This window comes from Lissotriton helveticus, chromosome 1_1 (assembly GCF_964261635.1).
Source record: "Lissotriton helveticus chromosome 1_1, aLisHel1.1, whole genome shotgun sequence".
NCBI classification, from domain to species: domain Eukaryota; kingdom Metazoa; phylum Chordata; class Amphibia; order Caudata; family Salamandridae; genus Lissotriton; species Lissotriton helveticus.
In genome coordinates, this window is record NC_136057.1 from 1,149,924,447 (window position 1) to 1,149,940,332 (window position 15,886).

The 15,886-nt window shown below is 37.8% G+C and overlaps 1 protein-coding gene across 1 annotated transcript in view; it reads right to left on the bottom strand.

The window, feature by feature from the left end:
* Positions 1-15,886, bottom strand: part of MLC1 (modulator of VRAC current 1) — a 304,614-nt gene that overhangs the window by 53,118 nt on the left and 235,610 nt on the right. The window contains exon 9 of the mRNA XM_078656639.1: positions 8,573-8,629. Within this exon, the coding sequence (XP_078512765.1) occupies positions 8,573-8,629 (57 nt within the window). The remainder of the gene's footprint in view (positions 1-8,572; positions 8,630-15,886) is intronic.

Sequence of the window (15,886 nt, forward strand, 5' to 3'; positions counted from 1 at the left end):
ATTGTTCTTTGCTCCACCTTCCAGTACAGATGTGCTTTGAGGTCTGGTGCCAGGGGTAACTCTTTTATGCTCGGTTTGTGCCCTGGGGGATGTGATGGCTACTAGCTAATGGGCTACCATGACTCCACTTTCCTTGTGATGCCTTCCAGTAAAGCATGGCATCTAACTAGCCTAAAAAGCACTAAATTCCCTCTCCCAAGATGGTTGGACCCTTCTCTTTGTCTGTGGAGCTCCTTAGCCCACCCGAGAGTGTAGCTACCTTACACCATCTCTGACCTCGATGCCAACCTGTCCACACCAACAAAAGAGCAGCCCCTCTTGTGAATGTCCACCATTTACCCTTCAAATGTGGATTCCCCTTTGAAGCCTGCCTTTTGGGCTCAGACGCTATTTGACATTTCAGCTAGGAAGAGGTCATACCTCTTCCAATGGCAGGTCCTTCGTGTTCCTTCCTGACAGTTATTCACACCTCCCCCAATGAGAGAAGAAGACTGTATCATGGCCAGCAGCTGTAAACGGTTATAGGAAAACTGTGGGCAGCAAAGTGGCTACTTACTAAAGTTGCTACTTGAGCAAAGGTCACATTAAATTAAACTTGAGCGTCAAATCGAGTTTAATGTGATGATCCATTTGAGACCATGAAGAATCATATTTTGTAGTCCCTTTCATGAGTTAGCACTGCGGCGTTGTCTGTGTGTAACCCTATACTCGCCGATAGAGCTACTAGCGTTTCTACAGTAAAGATGACAATGTGGATTTTACCTTCAGGACATGAAAAAAGACATGTCCTTCTTTTTAGAATACAGCACCCTGCCTTAGGGCCTGCAAGGCCAACCTTAGGGATGACATATATATATTGAAAAGGAAGGTTCGGGCTTTGCCATTAGTTTTATATTGCAAAGTTGAGATAGATGTTTAAAACTTTTCTGCCAGCCAGTAATAGTGTCTCAGAGTTACACTCTGCTTTGTTACACTCATGATGGCAAAATAAATGCTGCAGTCCATGAGAAACACTTTAACTTACAGGCCCTAGGTACCTCTGGTACCATGCATTGGGTACTTATAAGTAAACTAACTTATGCCAATTGTGGATGAGCCAATCAAGTGTAAAGGCATTGAGTGGAGTGGAATGGAGTGGCATTGTGTGGTACGAAGTAGGTGGGGAGTTAATGTGAGATTGAACTGGGAGACTGGCATAAATGAAATACAGCGTATGAGACAAACATGATCTCACAAACTCGATCTCGAGGTATTCGAGTGTTTGTTGTTGAACTGAGTGAATCAAAACCAGTAAAGTAGTTAGCAAGTGGCTATCTTTTTAGAAAGGGTTTTAAGATAGAATAATGAAAAAAGATGCTTTGTGTATTAACATCTGTATATTTCCACACGTAGGAATCAAACATATAGATCAACCCTGGAAGGGAGGAATTCACAGTAGGATCCCCCTACATCTTTGAGAAGCTGGTATGAATGACCCTGGCTCCTTGATGGTAATTGAACGCCCTAAAGTGATGTATATGCACCCACATGCCACCTGCCTGGAAAGGGGGTGGGGAGACTATAAGTTTATGTAAGTAACCTGGCCATTATGTCATTTTTTGTCATTTGACAGTTATTTTAAAAGAATACAAGTGTCTAACAATAGCGACGATTTGACCCTGCCCTGACGAAATCACCACTAAGATTTAATGGTGATGAAACATGTCGGCTGAAAAGAAGTGGGTTGCATGTATGCAACCAGTTTTAAATACCTGAGTAAGGACATGAGAGAAGAATAAAGTTGGTAATCGGTATCGCTTACTTCAGTTTTTATTTCGGGTCTTGCTTTGTTTGGTAGTCGCAAAAACACATAAGGGTGTGTGTTATTTTGAAAAAAACTTTTTGATTAAAATTTATTTTTGGGACATTTATAAGGTGCAGCAAAATGGTTGCCGATGATGACAAAAGTGAGCATAGCTGGTGAGTACCAATCAGCAAGCTCCACTGGTTGTGCGCACGTGAGGCACCATTTTGCATTTTGCACAATACACAAACGCATATATGAGTGTGTTGCTGGGAATATATACAGTTGTGCCCCTTTTTAAAGACTGATGGGATATAGCTGTCATTTGACAAAAGGACACTTTTATAAAGAAGGCAAACAAAGTGGAATTACACTAGCTTGAAAAGATTAAGGAGTGGTGTCTTTATAAAACAAGTGAAGGAAAGAATTCCTAAAGTAGAGATTTGATAAGCCTGAGGGAACAGGTCTGTTGTATGTATTGATGGTATGAAATGTTGCCTGAGTTGCCACTGAATTGCCCTATAGCACTTCAAAGCTACATACTACATATATACAAATTGAATCCGTTATGTTCCCAATTATCTCGACTTATGATCTATGTAAACATCTGATGCCTTTGATCAGTTGCAGGAGCTTGTTAGTATGTGCAACGCTTCTGTGTTCACAAATAGCTGTATTTTAGACCAGGAGGGGTTTGTGGCCTAGGAGCCACATATATCTTACTGGTTGGGGATAAAGGAGATGGGGCCAGGTGGCAAAATTGAAGGAAATAGTGCCTAATTACGAAAATCAATCTGCGCTTGGTCCATGCTCCTCAGAAAGGAAATGAAAGTGATGCCTGGTAAGCCCACTGAGAAGGCAGCAAAGAGTGATGATGAAGCCAACCAATGGTAAGTAATGGGCAGGCTAAAAGTGCCTTTTTAGAGTATTTTCTTTTAGAAGCAATAGATGGTCACCAGCGACAGCGTGTGTGCAAGGCCTGCATGCAAGACCGAATATTGGTAATGCATTTGCACTAACTAATTTGCAAGTAAGCATTACTGGTTACCCTCCCTCGCCAAACAATTTACCAACACAGAACCAGAATGTACACTTCCTGTGCAAAGTGCAGCCCTAAACATTTTAATTATAGACATCCAAGTTTATTTTAGATTGAATGGGAAAAGGAGAAGTGCTCTGTGCATGATTACATTATTAACCTCAAGTCCTTATACTTGCACATCTTGTGTACACTGTGTCTTTAATGCTGGTGGTTTTACTTCTTTGTGTGTTCCAACCTCAGGCAACAGTTTTGAGGAATGTCTCTTTATCACAGGAAGCCTCCAAAGGCAGGTCCTTCTGTATAACGTCATCGCTGTTTGCCTACTAATGGACAACATATTGTGCTAGACTGTAAACAGATGACAAAGGACTTCATTGACACTAAAAAAGGACAAAATTAGTGACACAACATTCAGAAATTGTCTTCATTAGCATTAATGTAGCAGAAGTTCCCCAGGAAAGGAATTCAGTTCTTTTTTTGATATATTTCTGAATTAAAAGTATTTGCAGTTAACATTTGTGAAATAAAAACAAGAATACTAAAATAATGTATTAAGCCACAGTCTTTTGTTTTTATTTATTATTGGCAACAAGTAGTATGAATGAAGTACATTCAGGTTCCTTTCAGTGTATAGGTACGTTTTTGTACATATTCATACAGAGATATATATCGTTTTAAGATGGTCAACAAAGGACACCAGAGTTGGGAATGACAAAAAACTTTCAAGGGGGCCTTATTTAATGTACATATTTAAGAGTGCATTTATGATTCCTCTAAAATGTATTTCTGAGTTGCATAAATGGTTTCCTTGTTTCTATATTTAATCATGTTAGATATAATTAGATATTCTTTTTAAAAAAAGGCATTTATTACACTAAAAAATGCATTATGATTTCGACTGTTGCTACGTATTTTATTTAGGTCTATTCGTTATTTCTAGTTTCCTGTATCACTTTATTACAGCACTCAATAAACAGTGCCATTTCAAGATGGTAATTTGTTTCCCGGGACTCTGAGGAGGGGGAAAGGTGATGGCTGTACTCACAATGCCCTTCTTTTGTCTTCATGTACGGTGACTCAGGGATCTTTGACTCACTAACCCTCCTCTTGCCATGATGTAAGGGTTGCATAAAACCCTGCGAATTAACCAGTTTTGACTCAGTCTCAGCTCCGTCTCCCAGGAGAGATTCAGCCACTTATATCATACTGGCTAAAGGAGAAGTAGCCAGGTGGCGCAGTGAAAGAAATAGAACCTCAATGCCAGCATGATCAGCAGATGAACTATGAATCAATCTGTGCTTGCGGCATGCACCACAGAAAGAAAAGAAAGTAATGCCAGCCCAGGACTGTCCAATTAGAAGGCTGCAAAGAAGAATGACGATGAAGCCAACCAATGTTAAGTAATTTATTTTTGTAAAGGTTTATGTTTTAGACTCAATAGATCATTGCCAAGTGACAGTGCATGCGTGCTGCCTACAGGCAAGACCTAAAAATGTAACTGCCTAAAAGTAAATAGGGTAAGAACATAAGTAAATAAGCTATTTTCTAGTGCAGGGGCAAGCACAGAAGTGGAAGGAAAGTCCACACAAAGCAACAAATGAAAAGCAACTTAATTAGAGTGATAAAGCCAACCAATGATAAGCAAAGAGTTGGTTCTCCGTCCTGTTTAAGTTCACAACAGGTCTTTTGCTACCAGACAGCTTGCGGTGTCTGGTAGGCTCCACTTAGTGAAGAACTGCCAAATCAGGAAACTCAAAGAAAATGTTGCACCAGCTCCACTACACAATGTGTTGCCTCAAACTAGAAAATCCAACAAGGCAATTGCAACTGGAATGGATTCAACTAGCATCGCATGCCACTGTAAATCAGTCAGTATTACAAGTGATAGAACCTCAGCCATTATTTCCTCAGTTTGTACAAAGCACGTTATACGCTTGCCTCCTCTATACATGGCTATTCAGAACTGACAGAAAAACTATTAATATAGCAGCTGATTACCTAAGAGAAAGCTCTCTTATGAATCAAAAATCTAAATGCAAATTTACCTCTTTCTAAAGCCCAGAGAGGACAATAAGCCCTCGTTTCTACTTGTGTGGAATACATTTAATCACACAGCATTTGTTTCCGCTTTAAGACTTTTGCAAAAATTGATGAGTAGCACTACATGTGTTTGCTCACCTAATGCACTCTTATTTATCACCACTTTTTACCTGGATTTATCAGCAAACGCAAGTAGAATTTTATGTTGAAATATCACATGCACAAGTGAAAAAATATATTTGCATGTGCTTAGCTTACTTTTTGCGTACACTGTACTCTAAATTACAAATTTAAATAAGAAATGAAACCATTTACAGGGAACACATACCATTTCAAAAACGTTTAAAGGGCCAATAAATAGATTATTGTTAGACCTGTCATCCTGAGGGTGGTCTTCCCCAAACCTTTTTGCCTGCTTACCTCCTCTTTTTGCTGTATCTATTTGTTGGCCACAGGACTCTGAGCACTTTACTACTGCTGACCAGTGCTTGCCCCCTAAACATGGTAACACTGGTGTAAACATAATTGGCATATTTCATTTATTTATAAGCCCCTTGTAAAGTAGTATACCATAAACCCAGGACCTGTAAGTTAAATGTTAGTAGTGGGCCTGCAGCACTCATTGTGCCACCTACACAAGTAACCTTTTAAACCTGTCTCAGGTCTGTCACTACACGACCTGTGTGTGCAGTTTACTACGACTTCACAGTTAAAACCCTTTGCCAAGCCTTACACTCCCCTTCTATTACACATACGTCACCACTAAGGTAGGCACTAGGTAGCCCTTGGGGTCAAGTGCTATTTAAGTAAAAGGTAGGAGCTGTGCTTCTACGTTTTGCATGTATTCGTAGTGACAAACTCCAGGATTAGTTTTTCACTACTGTGAGGCTACTCATCTCATAGGATAACATTGGAAATTCCTTAATACCCGATTAAGCTGTGATTCCTGATTAGAAAGGAGTAGCTGTATAATGCTTCATATCATTGGAATGGTAATGATAAATTCCCGTTACTAGTAAAGTTGGATTTAACATTACTATTTAAGAAATGGCACTTTTAGAAAGTGATCTACAAACCAAATATGTTCCTGGAGGAATTTATTATACTCAACTCAATATTATATTGGTCATAAATATGATCTGATAACATCAATAAGTCACTCATGTACCGTACCAATCATGTATTGTTACAAGCATGCATATATTTATAAAGATTGCATCATTAAAACATCATATACATTGCACATAATTTCAGTACAAATATAATATTATATACAGCAGTACATCAACAAACCAACACTGGCGCCACCTTATGATCCCTATAGTAGCATCAATTCAATTTGGGGATCTAAGTAAGCGCAAAAAACCTCCTAACCATGTACGTTTAAGCTACCAAAGTCCATGAGATACAAATCGTATTATTTCAACTTTTAATGAAGGGGTGAAAACCACACAGTGTCTGTAATGCTGTTAGAGAGGACACACGGTCGATGTTTTAGTCTCAAATGGTGTAACAGGTTTGCGAGACCATCCTCAGGATTCAGTGATGAGAAGGAGTAAAACCTGTAAGTACGGACACAAAATACTAATTTATACAAAAAACTAAAAATACGTCATTAATGTGCATTGCTTGCCCACAATCCATCACCAAAGTGTTATTTGTATAGAGCCAAAGTATTAATTATAAAAAGCCACATTCAATACAGTGCATCAGGGTCCTAGAGCAAAAGTGAAAAGCCATTAAAAGATTAAAAATATATTTTTCTTACCAATTAAAATAGATTGAAGTGGAGCAGCAACATGCAGTGTCTGAACAACTATGTCTATGCTAAATAATCCACAGAAACTCGGTTACCTTGCTAACAATTCAATATACTTCTGCACAGAAGGCTACGCATATGCTTTATGCATTGAATCGTTCTAGCTGTGAGCAATATAAGCACACCCAAATTAGAGGGTCAATAGTGTCTAAACCCCCACCATGTGGCATACAGCATGCGATCTGTTACCTATGTACAATTCTTGTCACTCAGGAAAAATAATCTAAAAGACAACAACCGTCCGCCATCATTTACCTACAATGCCCTGCAAATAGGTATTATTAGGACACATGCCCAAACCAATTTTTACTATGCTCTCTAAACAAGGGGAGACCAAACTGATTCTGCTGTGCATCCAAATCAAAGATAAAACCAGGACATATTTGAATAAAGTAGCTTGGTCATGTGATCACGTCCCGAACACAGAAGGATACCGATAAAGACTGTGGCGGCTATCTTAGGGATCATAAGGTGGCATCAGAGTTGTTTTGATGTACTACTGTATATAATAATATATTTGTACTGTAATTATGTGCAATGGATATGATGATGCAATCTTTATGAATATATTCATGCTTGCAACAATAAATCATTGGCACTGTACATGAGTGACTTATTGCTGGTATTGGATCATATTTATGGCCAGCATAAGATTGGGTTGAGTATAGATAAGTCCTCCAGGAACATATTTTGTTTGTAGATTACATTACTCAGTACCTTGGGGAATACTGGGTTGCCCTGTCTTATAACTCATACATTTAGAAAGTGGGCATTTCTCTGCTCTTACTGCTTTGTGTGCCAGCCACCTGTCTCCAATACATGTCTGGGATGGGTGACGGCTTCGCTTTGACATCCACAAACACAGAATGGTCAGGAGTGTCTGAGCATCTGCAGTCTGGTAGCCCTTCTTGGGCAGCGAGAGTGGAGCTAACACTTGCAACTGAATAAGTAGTGTCTTGTCCCCACACAAAGGTCTGATTACTAACTACTGATAGTCTGAAGCCAGGGCTGGAAAGAAAGTCAACAATCAATCCCATGGGTGGGTGCGATGAGTCGGTACTGATCTGCGTAGTTTGTGAGGCTTCCTCAACAGCTCTAGAAACATGAAATCCAAAGACTTCTAAAACCAGAAATAAAAGGAGAATGTCAGGAGAAAAAGCTCAGGTGAACTAGGTCTCAACATAAATAATTTAAAACATGGCTATCAGAATGTGTGATAGGAATCTCTCTTACTACAGATACATACTGTTGTCAACCACAAAGGTATCAAGGACTGACTGTTCCATCAGCCAGTGTACCAGAATATGATCACGATGATGGTGCTAAACATGGAGAGTCACAAGATGGAAGAAAGCCCAGGGATGCAGGGATAATTTTAGAGTTCTACACATCACCCCTTTTCTCCTCCCACCCCCATGATGCCACTTTACCCCTCCCCATTCATTTTCACAATCACAAGATCATACAGAAATCCCTCTGGTATCTCTAAAGAGCAGTAAAGTGAGCTATGCTGCGTCTTATAGTCTACCTTTTATTACTTTATAATATGCAGCTTTACTACAGTAACAGAAGAGCTGTGGAGCGCTTTTCAGTTAATACATTTCCTGTGTTTCTTGCATTGCCCATGACCATGAATCACATAAATCTTCCTACCAACTAAACATTTACTCTCCATTTACAAATATGGTGCTGTTGCCAATGTCTCTAAAATATACATAAATATACTTACTAAGCATTCGCTGGGATATTCAGCAGTTATCATGTCCTGTTTCTTGCATTGCACATGACCTTGAATCACATAAATCTTCCTACCAACCAAACATTTACGCCCCATTTACAAATATGGTGCTGTTGCCAATGTCTCTAACATCTACATTAATGTACTTACTAAGCATTCGCTGGGATATTCAGCAGTCACATGACTCGCAATTGAACTTGGAAAGCTCTATAGGAGAAAGTTTTTTTTATAATTAACATTGCAAATACATGTTTGAAATATCACATTAAACAAATGCATTTGACAAAATATTTAGACTGCAAAAGCTAAATTGCTGGGTTTATTATGGAAAGATTCACATTGTCATAATCCACAGTACATATACAGTGATTAAAAAGCCAAGAAAAAAGACTATATATATTCACAAGGATACTGTTCTTTCTTTTATGTCTCTTTGAAAAACAACTGAAGAGACTTCAAACATTGATACATGCATGCTTGCCCCAAAATGCATATGAAAGTAAATGAAATAATTGATTACTGGTAAACTTCATTATCCTGAATAAGTTCCTCCTTGTCCCAGTCAGTACCTTAGTAAGGGCGGCCCGCCTCCACACAAGCACATAGCATGCAGTGTTTCTTTAGTGTTAATGATGACACCCTGTAAAGTGGCGTCCCTCCCTCGCAACCTCCTGTACATAACAAGAACAATAATGGAGATGAAAAACTCAATAGGAGGGAAGTGAGAGGCATTGAATGGGGCAAGGAGGAACTTATTTGAGCCAATGAGGTTTACCAGTAGGTAATGATTCCATTACCCCTCATAGGACCTCCTTGTCCCAGCCATTCCCTTAGTGAGGAATTCTCAAGCAACCACAGAACATTTTTTGCACCGTGTATATTCTGCTCACTCTATTTCATTTCATGCAACAATTATTTCATAGCTGTTCTGACCACCAAAGGACCAAACTTATCCGACTCTAAGTCCATTATATCCAGTCTATCATGATTTACAAATGTATGGAGCGATGTCCATATGGCCGCTCTACATACTTCTGGTATGTGGACCTCCAATCTCTCTCAAGATGTTGAGACTGATTTTATTGATCGACCATGAATGTGTGCTCGAGGAACCACGTTCACTAATTTATATGATTCGAATATGGGCTGACGAATCCACCAAATTAAAGTCTAAGAGATGACCTCTTTGTTCACTGTTCCAAGAGAAACAAACTAAGGGCCTGATTCACAAAGACGTGGGGGAAGTCTCCGCTCTTGGGGTAGAATCTCCGCAATAAGAATGAGATTCCACATCCCAAGTGTGAAGACTCCCCCACGACTGTAGGACCTCCACCACGAGTGAGGAGGCCCTTTGCGAATCAGGTCCTAAATTCCGACCATCCGACATTGCTTGTATGTAGCAAGTAAACTAGCAAAGTTCTTTTACTATCAAGTGACGAAGGCCTTCCCTGTTGATCATCCTCTTGGATAACAGGAAGGACTTGTTCCAAATGGGATTTGTGTTGATTTTAGGAATATATTGAGGATCTGCCTGAAAGATAATCATATCTGGGAGAATGTTCAAATAAGGACATAAAATAACTAGTGATCACACTTCCCCCAACAGTCTAGCAGATGTGATTGCTAATAAAAACCCAGTTTGGCTGATAACCAATTCATTTTCGCCTTTTCAAGAGGTTCAAAAGGGTGTTCCTGTAGGCCCCTTCACACCCTAGACAAGGTCCAAGATTGTGGGCTACCAGCTTTCCCAAATGAAAACTCTTTAGCAGGCTATTTACTAAAGGAGACAGGTTAGTTAAATCATAATTGGCCCCTCCGCCTGAGGAGAAAGTGCACAAATAGGGCCGATTTCGAAACTCACAGCGAAATTCTTAAAGAGAAATTAAGCAATAGAGGTTATCCTAAGAAAATAAATAAAGTCTTATAAAAGAGCAATTTACTTCAATAGGGAGCTTCTCTTTGAGAATAATAATAATAAAAAGAACATGAGCAGTGATAAAATAGTATGCATGACTAATTTTTCAAACTTCAGAAACAAAATAAAGAATTTGATCAAAAGATACTGATCATTACTGTTAAAGAAAGATAAAGAAATAATAGAGAAAACACATTTTCTTTCCATAGAAATAAAACGATAAGAAATTGTGTAGTACATACATATAGAGAGCCTAAACTACTTCAACAGAGAAGTATTGAGAATAACCAAAAAGTAGTTAGTAACGATCCATGCAGTACTTGTACTAACTATAGCTCTATCAAATGAGGAAAGGAAATTGTAATTGTTGGTATTAAACATACCTTCAATACAATGTTGAATTTCAGGACAAAAAATGTCATATATTTGATCATATGTCTCTGCAATAAAGTGTATGTGATTGAGACATCTAGAGAAGTACACATGCATCTCAATGAACATAGATCATCAATACGAACAGGCAAAAGAAATGCAACTCTATCTGATCATTGGCTACAATGGAACCATAAAGTGGATGATATTAAGTGGTGCGCACTAGAAAAGGAGACCCAGATAAAAAGTGCAAGTGAAGAGAACAATGAGTAAACTTAAGACATATATATATATATATATATATATATATATATATATATATATATATATATATATATATATATATATATATATATATATATATATATAACTTCGATTCCTTCCGCCTCCTCTCCTTCCAGCAAGAAAGTCACGGCACCGCAGCAGATAAGTTTTAAATGAATTTTTATTTCATAACACCATGTGCAAAAGTGCAATTACAGGACGGCCTACGCGTTTCGGCTACACTTAGCCTTCAACTGGACCATAGAGTCCCTAGGCGTCTAGAGCGGTTTTAAAGTGTTTATGGGCAAGTACCCTTTTCTATGTCTTTAAAAACACTAGACAGATAACCTTTCTCTCACACTGTGGACCAATTTCGCCTACATTTTACCACTGTTATTTTCTGTATTCATTTTCATTTTCATTTCCATATCTAATTCGCATGAAAAGTAAAGTACTATTCTCAAAGCGAAAATAATTATCACCATATCAATTCATATATATATGTAAAGTACATTAAGTAAAGAAGATGATATAGTGAAAGAAAATATTGTTAAAATTTCTATACATGAAGACACATGGAATTACAAAAATTACAAAAGTTTTATGTATATATATACTATTTCCAAGGACATGCTACCATCCCACTGACGTCAAGAAAACTTTTTTAAGAGTTCTTTGAAAAGTGCGTATTTCATTGGTGGGTAGTTTTACATGTAGTCACCCAAGTCCTCAGATAGTTCTCACACCAATTTCAAATGTAAAGTACATAAAAAATCACTATAAAGTTACAAAAAAGAACGACATTTTTATATATATATATGGTCTTAATAACAGGGAGGACTTTTATATTCCTATCTTATTTTATATACTTTTATAGATCTTGAAGACTATATCCTTTGAAACTTTCTAATCTGAAACAAGTTGACATCTAGGACAGATCCATTCTAGCTAGAACTCTGACTTTCAAAGGAAGATGAAAAATAGGGATGCTACATTTAAATATGACAGAGGGGAAACATATTATAATATGATATATTATTATGTATGATATCCCTTTATACAATTCTTTCTGTATTATCCTGTCTCTATAAATGAATTAATGAAGTTATGCATATACAATATTAATAGCAATCACTAAGTATACTGCTCCTTTAAAGAATAAGTATATTCTCTATCATAATAATATTTGAGGAGGAGAACAGGGTGAAAATCAGAGATTGTTTTTCTGTAATTAGGAAAACCCTCCTCTAATGTCATTAAAATCAGGATATATAAGAGTAGTAATATTCGACGGTTGTTGTTATTAAATACAACAAGCTTAAAAATTCTCGTTTATCCATATGTATGGTTTTTAGGATAATATCACCAGAGAACTTAAATCAAGATTTGCCATTCATATCAGGGAATAGATGTAACCTCTCGATTTGGCAGTTTTAAACTATTGTAATGCCATGTGTACTGGTAAGGAACTGACATTAAAAGATGGCTGCCATCCAAAGGCGTTGAAACGGACCGGTTTGATCCTCAAATGACCCTGGAAGTGCTCGGATCCTAACAGGAAGATCGTAATGAAGAGGCGGATATTGGCTAAACAAGCCTGAGATGCCAAGCCTATATATTCTGACGTTGTCCGACTGCAAAACATTATTATGCAGGGGACTTTTGATCCATTGGGAAGAGCATTATTGAGCACGGTAAGCACTGTTTAGATGTGTGAACGGTTTTCACTGAAGATGAGCCCAGACAATGAGCTATAGGCACAGCAGCAAAGAGTGGTTATTTAAGGCATTGTATAATATTTTGTTTTTATTTGTAACAAGACATGAACATGGTCTTTTATGAGGAAATGATAACTATTGCCACATTAGTGTGAAATTAAATAGAAACCCTATGAGATTACTACCCAATGATATAAAAGGTTATGTTGAAAGGGAAAAGATTTGTCTGCAATGCAGATAGTGTATTCATTTGATGCTTGGAGCCTAGAGTTTAGTATGACTCCTTAGGAAGAGGAAAGGCAAAACTTTGAGAAAAATATAAAGTGATATTTGGATACCCCTACAGATCCTGAGGCTGATGACAAATAAAAAGTGGCTTTAAAAATCAGATAAGACGTATAGGTGAAGAAACTAAAGAGGCCCAAATCCTAATCCTAATTTGAGAATAAGACTGCAGCTATAAACAGCCTATGAATTAATGGACTAACATCTAAAAATCTCTTGAAATCAAGGGTGAGCAACCATGTATAAATATTAAAAATAGATAATACAATTAGAGGTCAATCATCAAATAGGATAATTTTATCAATATATATCCTTACAGAAAACAAGGGAGAAAAGAGAGGAAACCCCGACCTATTAGTGTCTTGAATTAAAAGGGAGTGAATCACCGTACAAGATTGATACCTACTCTATTGATAAGGCAAACTGATAGTAAGTAACTGCCAGGAAAGACTGGGGAGAGCATGCTAGTATAGCTAAATGTATCGATAAATGTGGAGTTTGTGAAGCTGGTACTTCGAGAACATTTTGGTTGTGAATAGTTTAGGAGATGATAGATTGAGCATTAAATGGGAGTGGCTGTCATAGATGAATACAAATGGAGTATTAGAGAGTGTAATATGTTTCCAAGACCTACAGCCTGTTTTTGGGTGGATATAAGAGGTCCTCTTTTATTGACTATTTATTTATTCATTGTTTTTATCTATAGAGTGAACAACACTGCTTTTAAACCAAAGTTTTCTCTGAAGAAGGTGGTGTCCACCAGTCTAAGTCCACCAAAACGTTGCGTCGACAAATTGTTTTTATTGTATTGTTTTTTATTCAAAATTAGACATATGTTTTTACATGGGAGACTTATTGCTAGATGTACCATTTAAATACAGTTGTCCATTATTATTTATACCGTTATTATACAGAAGGGGATGTGGTTCCTTGACTACAATGAAACATTTTCAGTTGTTTATGTGCTGCCAGAAACGCCAGGACGCCCCTTCGCTGGGGCAGCTGAGCGCTATATAAGTCTCTATAACATTAACATTAAATATGTGCAAAATACAACTGAAGTGTAGATAAAGGACTACTACATATAGGAGTGGATACTCCAGTATGACATTGTCTGTGGTGTCTTTTGTATAAAGATCTTCTGAATTGTTTATGGATTTTTAGATTTTTAAATATTGTTATCGTTGTATACAAAATTATTTTTCAAAAAAAGGAGGAGAACTAAAAATAAGGCTTATAGTTTGGATTCATTGTATGTAAGTGTGGGAGGAGTATGATGTGGAGGCAGTAAGTGAAATATTCAAAATAACACGGGGAACAACATTTTGTTATTGGATACATTAAACTAGTTCCCTTTGTTCTTGAAGGGTTGCTCTCAAGTTTTTTTGAACTCTGCAATCATGTATAACATAGAATGTCCGAGGGTCCGTTGAACAGTTAGCAATCATTGTAAAGTACATCTGTATTTTATGCCAACAGTGTGTTTATGTCCAGACAGCAAAATGGATGGGTGGCGGCATAATAGGATCTTGCTCTATGCTGCTGACAGGCCAGGCGTCCAGCAATGTGACTCTGTTGCCAAGTTGGAAGTTACGGAGGGAGCTCAGGATACTAGGAGGAAGCAGCAGCTGGATGAGTCATGGACAGGGCGAGCTACAGGACAGTACATTCTTATGTGGCTAGGCACATTATTTACAACCCCAAGGCCTCTAGTGCTGTAAAACCATAGGTAATCCAACCTTCAAATGATGAACGCAGCAATGTTCCTAGGATATGTGGAATATGTGGTAGTATGAGTTTTTGTAACAAATTTGCACCTATCACATGCTATGCTTCTAAAAAAAAAAACAGCACTTGTATACCTTGCTAGCAGAATCATATCTTTCAAAAAGGATAACCTGATAATGAAAACTTGTATTTGACGCCCTATTCACACAACCCCTTTAAAACAGCACACTTGTGTAGCCTTACTGAAAAGTTTACATTCTCAGCACAACAAAGTAGAGAAACCATGAGCTCTTGGCGTTGAAACTATACCTTGCCACAACATTAAACACAATGCAATATTAACACCATGCTCACCGACCTGAAACAGATGTTTAACCCATACTTAAAATGCTAACAACTAAACTACAAATCCCAAAATGCAGTGTAGTTGTTGGCTAACTGTGCAACATACGATACGAGGTCACTTGGCAGCCATGCTCATCCGAGGTACCACAGCTAGCAAGAACTAACCTGAGGTCAGTACGACAGTTAATTTCAGAGACATGTTTAGAGGCACTGGGGGTGTAGTTAGAGACACAAGGAGCGAGGTCACTCACCAGAGTAAACAACAAGCCAGTGGCAGAGCTGGAACGTTAGCGCTAATGTGTTTGGGTGTGAATCAAACCATTTTGGCGACTTTGCGACCTATTTGTCATGGCTTATTTAGTTAATTAAATATTTATTGTATTGTCAACCTTTTGTGTCCGTCCCTCCTAAGGCTGCATTTTGTAACAGAAAGAAATTCTTAAGAAACAACATTTCATTTTTTTTCTCGGGATCGATTTCACAGGGAAGTAAATGAAGGAAAGGAGAGAAAAAATGGTTTATTAAAATCATAGTTTTCAAGAAAAACGAAAAACAAAAGTAGCACTTCAGTGGCAAACCCAAGTGGCAATATTGTGTTTGGATGTGAATTAAACCAATCCGGGTACTTTGCTACTACTCTGTCTTGCTTTATTTAAGTTAATTGGCGACTTTTAAGTATTGTGAACTTTTTTTTCTTTCCGTCCCGAGGCTGCACTTGAAAATGTCAGAAACAGACGACATTACATAGACCTAAAAAAACAAGCATTAGAAATGCAATTGGTCTCGCTTTTTTTAAGTTAGAGTTTATTGTAAATGACAATGTTTTTTACCTACCAA